We start from the raw sequence: 16140 nt of genomic DNA on the forward strand, positions 1-16140 counted from the left end.
AAAAAAAAAAAAAAAAAAAAAAAATCCATTTTGCCAATGATTGCCTTTTCATTGGAATATTTAACCTATCTATATTTACTATGATTATGAATATATTTACTATGATTACATACTATTTTTTAAAATTAGTTTTATTTTATTTCTGATATACAATGATCATATTCATCACAGGGCATTGGTACCCATATACATACTGTTTTGATTACATTTATTTGACCTATTAGATTGGCCAAAACTACAGGGCCAGAAAAGATATAAGGGGTTTTCAGGGATTCTTAGGCACTAACAACCTATAAAGGGGCATTAAAAATCCTTTAAAGAAATCTTGACTGTTGAATCAGTTTTATGACTATGTATTTATCACAACTCACCAAACCACACACCTATTAAGTATGAGTTTTATTTTCTATAAATGAGAAATCAACAAAGATGACTGGGATGGGGGGAGTTTGAGTAATTTGTACAATACAGCTTTGGTTTAAAACAACAACAACAACAACAATGTGGTGGTGCCCATCTATAATCCCAGTATTTAGGAGGGTGAGGCAGGAGGATCTCTGTGAGTTCAAAGCCAGCCTGCGCTATACATCAAGATCCTGTCTCAAAAACAAAACAAAGAACATAACACCCAAGGGGTGTGTGTGTGTGTGTGTGTGTGTGTGTGTGTGTGTGTGTGTGTGTGTGTGTGTTTATTTGTAATGCTGGCATGGACAGTAAGGGAAGATATACCCAACTATTTATAATGTTGCCAATGAGATGGCTGTATAGGTAGTACTTTTTCAAGTTGATCCATGTTATAAACATGTATGCCATTTCTTTCTTCTTTCTTTCTTTCTTTTTTTTTGGCGGGTACAAGGGTTGAACTCAGGTCCTTGAGCTTGTGAGGCAGGAGCCGGAACCACTGAGCTAAATCCCTGACCCTCTTCCTTTTTCCTCCAGTACTGCAAATCGAACTCAGGACCTTGCGCTTGCCAGGCAGTTGAGGCACCACTGAGCTGCACCAGCCCTTGCCATTTCTAATTTAAAACTAACATTATAATTTAAAAGGAAGCCTTTTTTTTTTTCCAGTACTGGGGATCAAACTTGCAAGGCAGGCCCCAGAACCACTGAGCTAAATCCCTAGCCCCTAAAAGGAATACATTTTTTAAGAAATAAAAATATTTACAGATGAAATGTCAGGGTATCAGTTGTCTCATGACACTCAGGGCAGATGGTGTAGCAGGCAAATGAAACTGTAGCTGAGTGCAACCAGGAGCTCACTACTACCAGTGGTACCTGACACAGAGCACTGGCCGGCCCACTCTGCCTCCCGGTTTGCCTGGGATTTCTCATGACCAGAGGATAAGAGTAAGGTATGAAACATAAAAAGGGAGGGCAGAGCTGGGTGTGGTGGGGAGATCACCAGGAGTTCAAGACTAGTCTGAACTACACAGTGACCCTGTCTCAAACAAAAAAACAACACACACACACACACACACACACACACACACACACAACAAGGGAGGGATGTATGAGAATATGACAATGAAAGAAGAGCAAAACTGATTATAGTGTATGGAACAGAGCCAGAAAATGTCAAGAAACTTGTCTATTTCAGTGGAAATAAACATGATAGGTACTTTGCTTTAAATCTACCTATCACGTCACCTAGACAAACAGGACTTTGGGTACAATAAAGGCCATTAGGAGCTCAAAGATTTTACACAAGTACACAAATCCTGCTTTTGTGGGCTCAGTAGAACCACATGATTAAAAACCCTCAAGAGGAGTAGCACGTCCATGTCTGCTCACTGCCGTCTCCTGTCTTGGAACGCTGACTCCCACTTAGTAGGCACTCGGGGTCCGCACGGCAAGGACGGATGTGCCAGACAGATGCCGCGCTCTCAGGGGGTAGGAGGCAGTAGCAGCGCTCGGGGGCCAGGGCTCTCAGAGCCAAGAACTCATCTCATCAAGCCAGTGTGGCCGTTTTCTCTCATCCATTCCCCAGTGAGGGGTTCATCTGGGCTATTTCAGTCTCTTTGCTAAGTAAGTGTTCTGAAGTCCAAAATAGCATCTCTACCTTGATAGCACAAAACACATTCCCTGTGTCTGAGGATTTCTAGTCTCGCCTCCCACACGCAGACAGACAGATTTCTGTTCTTGGAAGAGAAAGCAAAGGGAGAGGGAAGAGCAGGATTCAGTGAATTTTTGTGGCAAAGTCACTCGGAGATGAAAGAAGGGCAGGGTGGGCAGAGGGGTGCACCACTCAGATCCCCTTTCAAGGCAGGTCCTGCCGTCGGTGCTGAGGAGTGGATGAGAGGGGCAGAGCCGCCTCTGCCAGGTCTTACCCTTCCCAGAAGGACGATATCCAGTGACTGAGCAATGTGGGATTTTTACCACTCACCAGCCCAATTTTTTAATTACAGGATGACCAAAAATTGCATATTTTTCATTAATTTTATGATATAAGAGGAAATATAAAAATGATAATTTTATCAAACTTATTCAATACAAGAATCAAATGGTTGAAATGACACCTGTCCAAACAATGCTCAGGACAGTGTGTAAATGAACATGCTGCCACACGCTGCCAAGTGACAGACAGGGAAAACCGTTAAGTGGTTAAAGACTCAATCCAAACAAATCCACTTGGATGTGTTCACATACACAACAGCCAGTGTCACACAGGTCTAGAGGTCTGGAGCTAGGCCGCTTGGCCTTGGTGTGCGGTACCTCTTCCACCCTCCAGGCGTTGTCCATGCCACGAGGCCGTCGCTTAATGGCACCTCTCTCAGAAAGCACCTGTTCCACTGACACATTTACGACAGGGCTGCACGTAACTGGCACGTCTTGCTGCGGCAGCTCTGAACGGTTCAGTGCTGGTACACACGTCAATGACCCACTGGGTGGTAGGGGACAGTCAAGCATTTAGCACTGCCAGTTCAAGCCAGCAGCAACAAGTTACGTGAAACAAGACTGTACCTTTTTCTGTTGCATTTGTTGAGCTAATTGTACTCATTTGGATTATCTTTGACCTCCATGTCATGCTTCTCGCTGCTGTAATAACTTTGTTTTCCTCTCTACTTCCGATGACTAGCTCAAGACTTTGTAGTTTTAGAATACTCACAGGTGCCTTTCGGATTCTGTTTACTTAGCAGTTCTGATAGGCTGAGGTTTGGGTCTTCGATTTAATTCTTCACTCCTTGTTAAACTGTTGTATGATCATTTTTGTTTTGTTTTGATATGGGGATTAAACTCAGGATTCTTGCATTTGCAAGGTGGGAGACGGTGCCACTGAGCTAAATCCCCAACCGCTATCATGTCTTCTTTGAACAGTTGTTTTATTCAAATAATTTTTTATGTAACGCAAAGCACTATTTTCCTTTGTATGCTAAGCCGAGGTTTTTGTACACTGCCTCCGCTGTCACCTCTGTCAGGATAAACTGTCCGTGAAATAGTTATTGACTCGTCTAATTCCTGTCCAATTTCCAAAAGCAAGCTGTGGCTTCATTTTGCAAATAACTAGGAGAAAAATCAGCATGGTTCCTATAGTGACAGCTCAGGGTGTCTGCTATCTTTACAAGGTGGAATACATGTAGGGTTTGGAAATGACATCGCAGAGGTGACTGCCTCAGGGGGTTCTGAAGAACTCACAGTATTTACTTTTAGAATTCTTCTTTATAAAGTACAATACATCTGAGACTTGGAAATGGTAAACCAGACATATCAAAGGTACCCACCTGAGATGACTACTATTGAAGACTTCCCTATGAAAAGAAAATAACACTCTATGGTTTCCGTTAGTCCTGAAGCCTCGTGAGCTCTCTGGAATCTGAGTGACTGCCTCCACCGTTCAGGCACTGCGAACACCCCACTAACCTGGTGATCAGGCGTTGGCAACCCTATCCCTGCAACACAGCTATGAAACTAGAAATAGCTGAAACCACTGGAAAAAGGGGCAAGAGCAGCCATGAGGTCTGTTTCTCAGTCTGTAAAACAGGACTGGGACCTCACTGTAAACACCTCCACATCGCGCTCCGCTTCCTTCCTCCTCACCACTGCAGGGTGAGAAGGAGCAGCACGGCCCAGGGCCCACAGCCTGCCGCCTAGTGCTCTAAGGCAGCAAGGCAGCGGTAGCTCGCTCTGACGGATGGTGGCAGGCCCAAAAGTTCAGAGGGAGCCGTCAGTTTCACAATTCCGAGGTCATTTCAGGGGTCCACTGGGGTAAGTATCAAGGCAGCAGGGAAATGGAAAAATGGAAAATGATAAATGAAAGTCAACAACAGATGACTTACGAATGTGAAAGTAGGGCGGGGGATTTAGCTCAGTGGTTCCACCATCTGCTTCGAAAGCACAAGGTCCTGAGTTCAATCCCTGGTACCCCCACCCTTAAAATAATAACTTGAAAGTAAAGATGAAGAAAGGGAGGCAAGTGTGGACAGTAGCAAGATCTAGAAACACTGTCAAAAAAAGGAGGATTTCCTATCCCACCGAAGATCCAACATCGCAATTAGAGACCGCCGCTAAGGGCTGCAGCCACCGGGCCCAGGGACGACATGAATGGGGAAGGCAGGCACTGGGCACTGATACAAGAGGATGAGCACAGCCTGCATGTCCACTGAGGGGGGCACTATTCAGCCGCGAAAAGGAACCAAGTGTCCCACCCTCTACATGTACACAAGGGAATGAAGTACTGACTCACACTGCAACCTGGGTGAACAGGAAAACATACTGAGAACAGTCTGTCACAAAAGCTCATGCAGTGTGTGGCTCCATTCGTATGAAATGCCCAGAAAAGGCCAAGCCACGGAGACTGAAAGCCTGGTGACTGCCAGGCCTGGGGCAAGGAATGAAGACAGTGACTGCTTACTGGTAGTGAGACTACTCAGAGGTCATGGCTGCACAACATGGTGAGTGTACAGCAGAATGTCCCTGAGCAGCGCACTCTAAAATGGTGAACTCCACTCACACACGCAAGCCGGGGCAACAAGCATCGGTCAGGGCACTGAGCAAGAACCTGAACGTGAGCGCACACGGCTCACAGCAACTGTAAAACAATCTTCATAATTCTGGAGTCATCAGAAGAAGGCAAGGCATGACTACTCTTAGACTGAACAGAATAATTTCCTAGGACTTAATTTATCTTTTCTTAATTCTGCTTAATCTATCTTAATTCTCTTTTAAAAGACGGCACACTTGAGCTAGGTGCAGTGGCACACACCTTTAATACCAGCACTCTGCAGGCTGAGGTAGGAGGATCACCTTCAGTTTGAACTATATAGTGAGACTCTTGTCTCAAAAAAATCAACCCCCCAACACCAAAAAGCAGTACATTCCACATGTGTGTTTTGTTTTTCCAGTACCGGGGATTGAACTGTGGGGCCTTTGCACTAAGCTACATGCCCAGTCTTTTTTTAAATTTTTATTTCAAGACAGGATCTTCATAATTCACTAAATTGCTCAGGTTGGGCCTGAACTTACGGTCCTCCTAACTCAGTCTCCCCCACTGTTGGGATTACAGGTGTGAGCCACCACTCGCCTCCATGTGTGACATTTTATTAAGACTCCTGTCAGCCAGGCGCACATGCCTATAATCCCAGCACTCAGGAGGCTGAGGCAGGAGGATCACTGTGAGTTCGAGAGAGCCTGGGCTACATAGTGAGTTCCAGGTCAGATTCAACTACACAGTGAGACCCTGTCTCCGAAAAGACTCCTGTCATTACTGATGCCAGGTAATCAAACACTTCTGCTGCTCAAAATCCTAACTGACTCTTAACTATTGCCCTGCTCCCTTTTTAAAATGAAAACTAACCTCAGAAAGGAGACTTAAAGAAAGACTTTTAGCTGGAGAGGAGTCTGACATGGAGAGCAAGCAACGCAAGCTGCACACACACACACACACACACACACACACACACACACACGAGCTCTCTGGCCTGGCCAACTCCCTTCCTGAGGGCCACAAGCAAGCAGGGCCCTCACCCCTGTCAGAGCACCTCCCCCGCACGCTGCTCCGGGCAGCCAGGTCAAGTGAGGTCCTCCCTCCTCCCTGCCCCACTACGTAGACCAGGTTGGCCTTGAACTCAGGGGGATCCTTGTGCCTCAGCCTCCCAAAGGCCAGGATTACTAGTGGGCACCACCAAGCCCCAGCTCAAATGAGGTTTCTGGTGAGAAACAGCAACTACTATCACTAAAAAACACCAGCTTTCTAAAACAAAGCAGCATTTCTGCCAATTACTATAGCTCTGTATATATTTCTAACAGAGCTGACCAACAGTTTGACTTAAGTGCAGAAAGTAGCTAAGTGAAAATTCATAATTTTACAGAAAGAAACAGCACTTTAGAGTCTTAGGAATTATATAATATGAGTAATAAAGCCTGATGAATTAATCCATTTTCTATAAACTAAGACTGCATCTCATCTTTTTTCTCTCTCTCTCTGGAGATTGAACCAAGTGTTTTCATATTGAGCTATTATCTCCAGCACTTGTTTTTCTTTTTTTTTCTTTCTTTTTTAAATTTTGAGATAGCTTCTCACAAAGTCACTAAATTGTATAATCCCAGCACTCAGGAGGCTGAGGCAGGAGGATCACCACAAAGTGTGAGGCAAGCCTAGACTACATAGTGAGCTTAAGGGCAGCCTAGTCTACACAGTGAGACCCTGTCTCAAAAAAATGAAAAGAAACAAAAAGAAAAGAAAAAGTCACTAAGTTGCCCAGGCTCTACTCAAATTTGCATTCCTCCTGCCTCAGCCTCCTAAGCACTAGGACAACAGGTGTGCCCACCACACCCAGCTATTCACTGCCACTTTTAGCTATTCCCACAAACCCATACTTTCATGTTTTAGTTTACACTCACTTGCTGCTTCGGAGTAAAACACCAAAAATGACAAATGGTAGAACCACCATCTCATTCTTTAAAAGGCAGTTACTCTTTTAGCACTGTTTTTCTAACACCCTTTCCCGGAAGAAGCCAGTCGATAGCCCTCTCGTGAAGAGAACAGAGCTGCTAGGATGCAGAGCTGCCCAGAGAGACACAGGATCCCCCAAGCTGCCTTGGCTCTGAGTGACACAGACAAGAAATGTAATCATCGGTCAGTCTCAGCATGAGAGGGCGACCTCCGTTCTCAGTCACCGGATCTGCCTTTCATCAGAGATGTCCAGTGACAGGATGGAAAAGAGACCGAAACAGACTCAGCACTTGGCTGAAATCCCTCCACCCCAAGCCCTAGTGGACACACTGAGTTTGGAGATACCAAATGTTTACAGCTACAGCTTGTGCCAGGAAAAAAAGAACCTCTTCAGGTCAAAGAGCTTCCATTTCTCATGAACTCCGTTTTCTCCCATGCAGTGACCCCCTACATAAATCAACACGCACTGAAGCTTTTCCAGCCAAGTCAGAAGACAGGAAACAACTCTTGACTCTACTCACCAGGGGATGTTAACTAAATGACTATCTGCTTTGTGCTTCTACTTTTTTACAATTAGGTCATTAACAGATTAACAGAACTGCAGTAGGGATTGAGATAGTAGCTGTCCTTTAATTGTGCCTGCCAAACAGGACGGACCCATACATCAGCTACTATCAGCAACAGCACCACCACCCTGTGGAATCTAGAGATGCAGCTCCCCTCTCATGAAATGAGAAAACTTTGGAAAGCTGTAACAAAGGTTTTAAAGTCCAAAATCAAACTCCAAAAAGTGCTTTCACCACAAAGTGCACTGTGTCAATGAACACAATCCAAGGACCCCAAATTCCTCTATCCCAGGTGGTAATTAACATTTGCAAGGTTTACAATCATTGTTCCCATGGCAGTCCACAGCAAGAATGAATGAGCACACACGAAGTCTCTAACATCATCCCGAGCTGCTGCTCTGAGGTCTGATGTGGCTAATAATTCAGCACTCTGATTGAGCTGTCGCCAACCCAAAGCAGAATACAGTGTCCTGTGTAATCAATGTTCCATGTTTAATCAACTTCTGTCAGAAGCCTCTGTAATTTAAATATAGAAGCAAATGGGTTGTGGTGCCCTCCAGTTATAACCCACATTCCATTTATTCCAATTCAGTTTCACTAGGAAATAAAACATTTTTTGAATTTAAAGGAAAGCAGTGTTCTATTTAAAATCAACTGCGAATCCTCATAACAAATCCACAGTATAGAATCTATTTCCTTACAGACAGTTTTGATAAAAGACTAAGATTTTGAGGAAAAATAATTTGAAATTCAAACAGTAGTAAGAAGATACTGTCCCTTTCCTCTAAGTGCACTGCTATAAGATCATCAATACATCAATAGAGACTTCTTCACCACTTGCTTGCAGGGTCCAGTTGTGTGTGTGTGTGTGTGTGTGTGTGTGTGTGTGTGTGTGTGTTTTAATGGCCCTGTCAATTTGCTTCTGCCCTAAGTCTTACTGCAAAAACACTTACAAACAAAGAGACACACAATACAGGTTACTTGAAAATCTCATTTGGAATAACCCAACCATGCTGAGATCTCTGAGTTGCTTCCAGGCACACCACCAACAGCAGCAGACATCAGCATACAAATCTAGAAACCCCCACTAAAGGTCCACTGACCTTTTGATGACTTGTGACTTCGTCCCTGCTTCTCCCCAGCTCCTCGGCAAGTTTGATGTTCTCTTCCTGCAACGCTGAGAGCTGCTGGGACTTCTGAGCTGCCGCCTGCTTTAGGGTTTCTCTGCAAGGACAGTGAGTGCACGGTTACCATAGAAACAAGACAGGCAAGGAAACTGTGGGAGACAACCAGCTTCACAGCACTGAGGAAAACAGCTGGTCACGTGTCCAACAGGCCCTATAACAACAGGAGACAGTGTCATCTGCATGCAGGAGGGGCCACATAGCTTTAACCTCGCAAAAGGAGGATGGCCGCCCACAGTTATTACATTTTTAAAAACCTAATAAACGCTATAACCATCCCCTTACCACCCCCACACACTACATACAAAAAAGACTTCTGCTACAGAATAAATGACAAATGGTCAGTACAGCAGTCCAGTCTTTAGGAATACTTCCATTTAGATAATTATACTAAAACCTACATTGATAACGTGATCTAATTTGCTGCCAAGATACTGTTCTAGCTACACAGATCTGTATTCTGCTTTACATTTATTTATTTTTTATCTTTTTTGGTAGTGGGGATCAAACTGGGGACCTTGTGCTTGCGAGGCAGGAGGCAGCACCACTGAGCTAAATCTCTGGCCCTTATTCTGCTTTACTTTTATAGAAATAAAAAGCCAATGGTTTCATTTCCCCTATCAGTCAGAGTCAAGTGCTAATGTGAATCTGAGTATAGTTTTAGGACACGTCAACATGAAATGCCCCCAAAAATGTTTTCTAATTACGCGGTAGGTGTCTTACTTTCATGGCATTCTTTCCACAATACTAATTTATAATGAAGCAGCAGCAGCAGCAGCAGCTACTAATAAAAATATAATACAGCCTGATAATCTGTGGGTATCAACATATAAAATATAAACACATATATAAATTTATAAACATCTTCTCATTATTAAAATCAACCCAAAATACACATTCTAAATTATTATCCTTTACATGTGGATATTCAAAATATTTTACTTGATCACTGTATTTTAGTTTTATGCCATAGAAGGTTTTGGTGCAATTATGAATTTTAAGTAAGTCTGTGCTGGATAAACTCCACTCCACAAGCTGTCATACATGGCTGAATTCTGAATCCAGTCATCTGGGTGAGAATCCATCTGCTGAGGCATGAACACATCTATTTTTAACTTCAATTGTCTAATGGGTGACGGTGCTTGGCAGCTTCAATTTTTCTCCCATTTTTCATTCTCTACCTACCTATAATGTGCATACTATGATGACCTCATGAAGATTTAGGGAGGTAAATCCCCAAAACCTCTCTTATAGCACACTCAGGCTTTTTACAGAGGAAAAAAGAAAGAAAGAAAGAGAGAAAGAGAGAGAAAGAGAGAGAGAGAAAGATGGGAGAAGGAATATTAGCCTCAGGTAATTAGCCATTCAGAAAGAGTCATGACTTTAATTATGGATCCATCTACTATAACCAATGTACCCATCTATATCTCTCTGTGTACAGACATCCCATAGCTAAAGTTCACTTCCTGGCAAAAGTCCATCAATCCTTGATAAATCAGACAATCAGCAATTGCCACAGGCCACACACTGTGGTCACTGCCTTCATGGGGCTAGCTGGTCCCAGCATTTGTGTGGCCAGATAAAGATATTTATGCTCCTCTTCTTTCCCTTTTAAAAGATCTTTATCTTTTCAAGTTTTTTAAACTCTGAGTTTATATTAAGAGCCTGCAGTAAGGAAAATTAAAATGAGGAGTCAAAGAGGTAATCCAAATATGGTCCAAATGTCTTTAAGTATTAACCCATGCTATTTACTGTTTTAAAAATACCAAATGGTTTCATGTACATTTTCTCATTTAAACCTCAAAGCACAGGGAAGCTGTTATTATTTATTTTTTAAGATGAGAAAATCAGTCAGAGATTTGCCCCAAATCCTAGAGTCAGTAAGCAGTAGAACCAAAGAACCAGCATTACAGTTGAAAGGTGATTCCAATACAAGGGCGCGCTTCAGTTTCTCAGGGGTGGGGTGGGGTGGGGTGCATTTCATGAAGAAAAGATACTCCTGCAGTCCTAACTCTGGACTGAATGAATCTGAAAACACCACAAAAACATTTCTAAGAATTTAATTCTTTTTTTGGTACCAGAAATTGAACTCAGGGCCTTGGGCTTGCCAGGCAGGTGCTGTGCCAGCCATTATTTTTTTCCTTGTTCAGATGACAGCTGAAGCCATCTGCAAATCCCCGGCCATTTCTAACAATAAAAACAAGCAAACAAAAAAACACTTTCTCTCCAGGACAAGGTGTCTTAAAACAAAAAAGATTCTGTAGTTTAAAAGCTGAGGGCTGGGCCAGGGATTTAGCTCAGCGGTTCGGTGGCCTGCCTTGCAAGCACAAGGACCCTAGTTCAATCCCCGGTACCAAAAAAAAAACAAAGCTGAGGGCTAGGTGTAGTGGGTATACACTTGTAATCTCAGCACTTGGGAGGCTAAGGCAGGAGGATCGCTGTGAGCTCGAGACCAGCCTGGGCTACATAGTGAGTTCCAGGTCAGTCTCAACTATGTAGTGAGACCCTGTCTCAAAAAACCAAAAAAAAAAAAGTTAAAGCAGTTTGCCTTGCAAATGCAACGTTCCAAGTTTGACCCTGGTACCAAAAAACAAAACAAAACTACACTAAAACAAAAACAAAAACTTCCCCGATACCAAAGACTAGCGAGAAACTGTTTTATTGCCATTCTCCAGTTCAAAGCAGTAGCTTGCTAATTAAAATCAAGGACTTTTCTAAAACCAGCTTAGTAAGTACCACTGAGGGAAAGGGAATCAGTGACAAGTACTTGCTTTCAGTGCCAAGGAGAGGGTTCCTATTAGAAGTCCAGGCCACCCTAGTAATCTTTTCCTTCAGTGCCATAGGGTGAGGGAGAAACAAACACCACAACTCTTAAGGACATTAGGAGCACCCCCCACAGCCACAGAGCCACAGGAAAGCAAACAGCTGCTCATCCTCCAGGCTGAGAACCAACGAGCGTGACAAAGGACCACAAGACAACTGCACTGAGAAGCACTGCTCCCGTCACACAGTCCTCTGACAGCAGACAGGCCCTGAAATGTGGGCAGTCTAGAAGACAAGACCTCCCAACCACTTCCCACGCTGCCCTCACCTAGCTTCTATGGAAAGCCACACACGGGCCTCGGGGTGCCTGGACACTGAATGGAAGACGGGATCCTCTGGGGCCTCGTGGGCAGGAACAAGGCAGCCCGTCTAAACCAGGCCCGGCTCAGTCTGCCTGGAGCTGCTCCTTCCCTCCTGGGACAGTACCAGGGACATAATGGTGACAGCAGCTGGGGTCAGTCTTTTATTCCCAGGCCTTTGGTTCTACAGGCATGAAGCAAACTTTGACTCATCACTGGAGTAATGCTAGGAAGCAGGCACAAAGTTTTCTCCCTTTTTGGGGAGTGCTGGAGATGGAACCTAGGGCCTTGTGCCTGCTTGGCAAGTGCTCTACCCTGAGCTATACCTCTGGCCTGATAATCTCTCTTGATGGGGATGAGACCAACCCCACACTGATGGGCAGGTAACATATCAGGATTTGGGGAGGACTCTGACACTGCAGGATGATCTCACTGATGCAATGAGATTCCTCAGCAGGAGTGATTGCAGTGTCACCTAAACCCTAAAACCTCTCTCCTCTCAGCCCTGCCCTTCTATTATCTAGTGTGCCCCAGAGAGCTCAGGAGTGGGGCTACAGCAACAGGAGGTCAGTCAGAGAATCTTCTGCTGCTCACAACCTCCCGCTGTAGCGGCCTGTATGACAAAAGAACTAAAGCCAGGGCCAGGGATTTAGCTGAGTGATTTCGCTGCCTGTCTTGCAAGTGCAAGGTCCTGAGTTCAATCCTCAGAACGAAAAAAAACCAACAACAACAAAAAAGAATTAAAGCCAGTTCAGTGTTCTGGAATGCTCAGGGTTAGCATGACTACTTGTGTCTCAGGAAAAAAATCCCAAACTGTAACTGGACCCACCCTATTTGAAAATAACTCAACTGTCATATTCCTACAAATGAATTCATTTTTCGTGTCACCGTGACAAATTATCTATTGTATTTTTTGGCTTTGGTAGGCGAAAAGGTTGTTTTTTGGTTTTTTTCAGACAGGGTCTTACTATGTCATTCAGGTTGGCCTCGAACTTACAGCGACCCTCCTGCATCAGCTTCCCAAGTGCTGGGATCATGGGCATGGGCCACTGTGCCCAACATCCAGAAATTTAAGATTCTCCCTAACGGCCACAATCATAGTATGAGTTTGTAAGCTTGTGTATATGGGGACAGAGAAGTGCTAGACAATAAGACAGGCCCTTGCCTTACCTCCATTTTTTTTTCCACAGAATGTTTTATCTTGGAAATATAAGTTGTGTTGCTGGGCTCCTGCCCAATGTATCAAAATGGTTTATGACTGTTTGAACTGTGTGACCTTCCAGGAATGTTCTGTCAAGCTCAGCCCTCTCATAACCTCACTAGAAGGTTAAGCTCTGCCCCTTCTCAAGAATGCTCTGTAGCTCCGCCCCACAGCTTCAGGAATTTTCTGAAACTCCACCCCCTTGCTTTAGTGAGCATGTTCACAAAGCCTGTGTTTCAGGAATGTTCTGTAACTCTGCCCCTTTGCTTCAGTGAGAATGCTTGCCTACCTGTAGAGTGCTCAGTCTCTTCTGAGCCCTCCAGGGCTTGCCAGTGTAATAAAGGTTTTTCTCCACCTCTTCAAATGACCACCAGAGTCTCAAGTTTTCAAAGAATGAGAGATGTGACCCAGAGCTGCCACACAGAGCTATAAAGCTCAGCTGCACTTCAGAGCTGCGTTCCAGAGCTGCCACACTGAGGTGTAATGCTCAGCTGTGCCTTCCGAGCTGTGGCACTTGGCTACAACACAGAGCTGCTCTGCTGCAACAGGGGAACTAATGGGAGCTGCTGAGACACCGCAGGACACCTTTAATACTGAGACTGAGGATGGGGTCAATCACCAATAGCTGGGCACCTCCGCAAGTGAGGAGCTCAGATCTAACTATTCCTAGAGGAGTGAGTGACTCTGAGGAGACAGACACACTAGTTTAATTCAAATGTGATGCACAAATGATGCTTTGTTAGGAACAGAAGCTTTGAACCAATGCTTTTGTCTCTGTCCCAATTTCATGTTTTATTAAAACTAGAAATGAACCGGATGTGGTGACGCATACCTGTAATCCCAGCACTCGGGAGGCTGAGGCAGGAGGATCACTGTGAGTTCGAGACCAGCCTGGGCTATATAGTGAGTTTCAGGGTAGTCTGAACTACATAGTAAGACCCTATCTCCAAAAAAAAAAAAAAAAACCAAACCCAAAACAAAAAAAAAAAAAAAAAAAACCAAAACCAAAACTAGAAATAACACAAACCTGCGAAAGGTGGGGACCACTGACATTTATCTGTGCACCCTTATGTGAAGGACACACATACCCACGTGTTCACCAGATTAACTAGTGTTAGATTTTTAGGTTCACCAGTGGTTGATACAGTGATGTTATTGAACGGAAGACCCAATGAAAGCTATATTGTAACCCATCACTTAAAATGCCACATGAACACCAACCTCTGACAGCTATGGCATCAACAAAGGAAACATCAACATGGGTGAACCCTAAAGAGTTTTGAAAAATGCTCGTCATTTAGTTCCCATGCTGTTTGGTTTCCTCCCCTACAGAAAGGAGTTTTGAATTTTTTTTTTTTGGTACCAGGGATCGAACTCAGGACCTTGCGCTTAGAAGGCAAGAACAGCGTCCCTAAGCTAAATCCCTGGCCCAAGGGAGTTTTAATAAAAAGGTCTGATGGTTCCAAATGTTTAGACTGCTATCATCTGATTCTACTTCTATCTAAACCTCTGATTCTACTTGTATCCTCAAGCTCTAAAGTCACAGTAGATCCTAAATGTTGCAGTTCGTTAGGCCACAGGCTGGAGAATTACCTCAGGGGCATTGCACCTATTTCACAAGCTCAAGTTCCTGAGTTCGACTCCAGTACAAAACACACACACGCACGCACGCACCTCATTGGCCCAAGAATGTAGCTCAGCGGCACTGCACAAGGTCCTGAGTTCGATCCCCAGTATGGGGGTGTCTACAACTATCAGTCAGCACATAGTCTCCTTGGATCGTTTCATTCGGCTCTAATTCTACCTTAATAGTGGTTACTGAGATGCTTCTGGGGGTGATATAATAGTATTTGGGGTACAGAAGGGTAACTTTTTCTTTTTTGATTTATTGCACTTTTCAAATTATTTTTTAAAGAACTAGTTTCACTTTTCCTATTTAAAAAAAGCTTCATAATTTCTCTCAAAAGAGATAAACTTACATTTCTTTCCTGAATTCTTCCATTTTTTGATTCTCTACAGTCAGAAGTTCTTTGGATTTGTTCAGCTCTTCCACATTTTTCAAGTTGTTCTCTTTGAGTGTATCCAACTTAAAGACCAAAAGAAAAAGTCCTGATAAAATAATTTCATTTTTTAATGGAATGGCTAGACAGACTACCAAAATATATATTTTTAAAAATACATAAAATGAGTTTCCTACTAAAATAAGTGTCATTTGGGTGAAGAAATTACAAATGACAGGTTTATTATAAACTGCAAACACTCTCCTTATGTTGAGTAAGCTTTCTGCACACCTGGCCAAAATATCATACTAAATTGCTACATAAATTTTTAAAATTTTATTTTCATCATGAACACAATTTCATGATTATCAATGAACTTGCTAGTCACATATGATCCATCTTTAAAAAGCAAGACAAGAAGAAAAAAAAAAGCAAGAGTTACAGTGACGTCAACAAGGATTATTCTTTGTAATAAAGTGAATCCTTCTTTCCCCGTAGATTAGCAATGTAGGAAACTTTCAAGGTCAGTACCAAATTTACATAGTCCTCGTTACAAAAAAAAATTTATATGAATCACAGTGTTTGTAGCTGGGAAAAACTTAAGTCGCCCATTTGAACTTTAACCTGAAGAGGAAGAAGCCATGCAGTGAGAATGAAGGGTGCCCATCAGGCTAGGGCTTGAGCCCCTCGTGGTAAAACCAGGCACGTAACAGAGCAAGGGGCACGGCCTGTGACAGGCTCCCAGAGTGGCTGCACTTTGAGTGGACAGGATTTGTACAGCCATCCAGGACACAGGATGTGCTCCTGGGACCAGGACTCACCTCCCACTTCCAGAAACATGAGTTGTCTCCCATTGCCATGTCACAGATCGCCCGCCAAGAATCCTACAAAGTGTCTGGCTGAACTCCACTACCTCCTTTTAATGCCTTCTAATATTCCAATTTACCGAAAATGGGCCCAAGGTGTGGTTCATCTAGTCTTGCATTTTGGGTACAATGGACATATCAAAGGATATGTTATGGGAGGACACACTTCTGATCCTATCCTCAAAGGTTAAAGACATTCCTTAAAATGTTAGTGCGTCTGGGCCGGGGATTTAGCTCAGTGGTTCTGCTGCCTGCCTCGCAAGCACAAGATCCTGAGTTTGATCCCCAGTACCAAAAAAAAAAAAAAAAAAA

General features: G+C 43.6%; 1 protein-coding gene across 9 annotated transcripts in view; it reads right to left on the bottom strand.

The window, feature by feature from the left end:
* Window positions 1-16140, bottom strand: part of Clip1 (CAP-Gly domain containing linker protein 1) — a 118915-nt gene that overhangs the window by 14192 nt on the left and 88583 nt on the right. For all 9 annotated transcript variants that reach the window (XM_033762458.1, XM_033762459.1, XM_010604358.2 and 6 more), the window contains 2 exons: window positions 14942-15048; window positions 8559-8679 (listed from right to left, as the gene is read on the bottom strand). In XM_033762458.1, coding sequence (XP_033618349.1) covers window positions 8559-8679; window positions 14942-15048 — 228 coding nt within the window. The remainder of the gene's footprint in view (window positions 1-8558; window positions 8680-14941; window positions 15049-16140) is intronic.

Source organism: Fukomys damarensis, unplaced genomic scaffold (genome assembly GCF_012274545.1).
Source record: "Fukomys damarensis isolate Sample0158 unplaced genomic scaffold, DMR_v1.0_HiC HiC_scaffold_12, whole genome shotgun sequence".
NCBI classification, from domain to species: domain Eukaryota; kingdom Metazoa; phylum Chordata; class Mammalia; order Rodentia; family Bathyergidae; genus Fukomys; species Fukomys damarensis.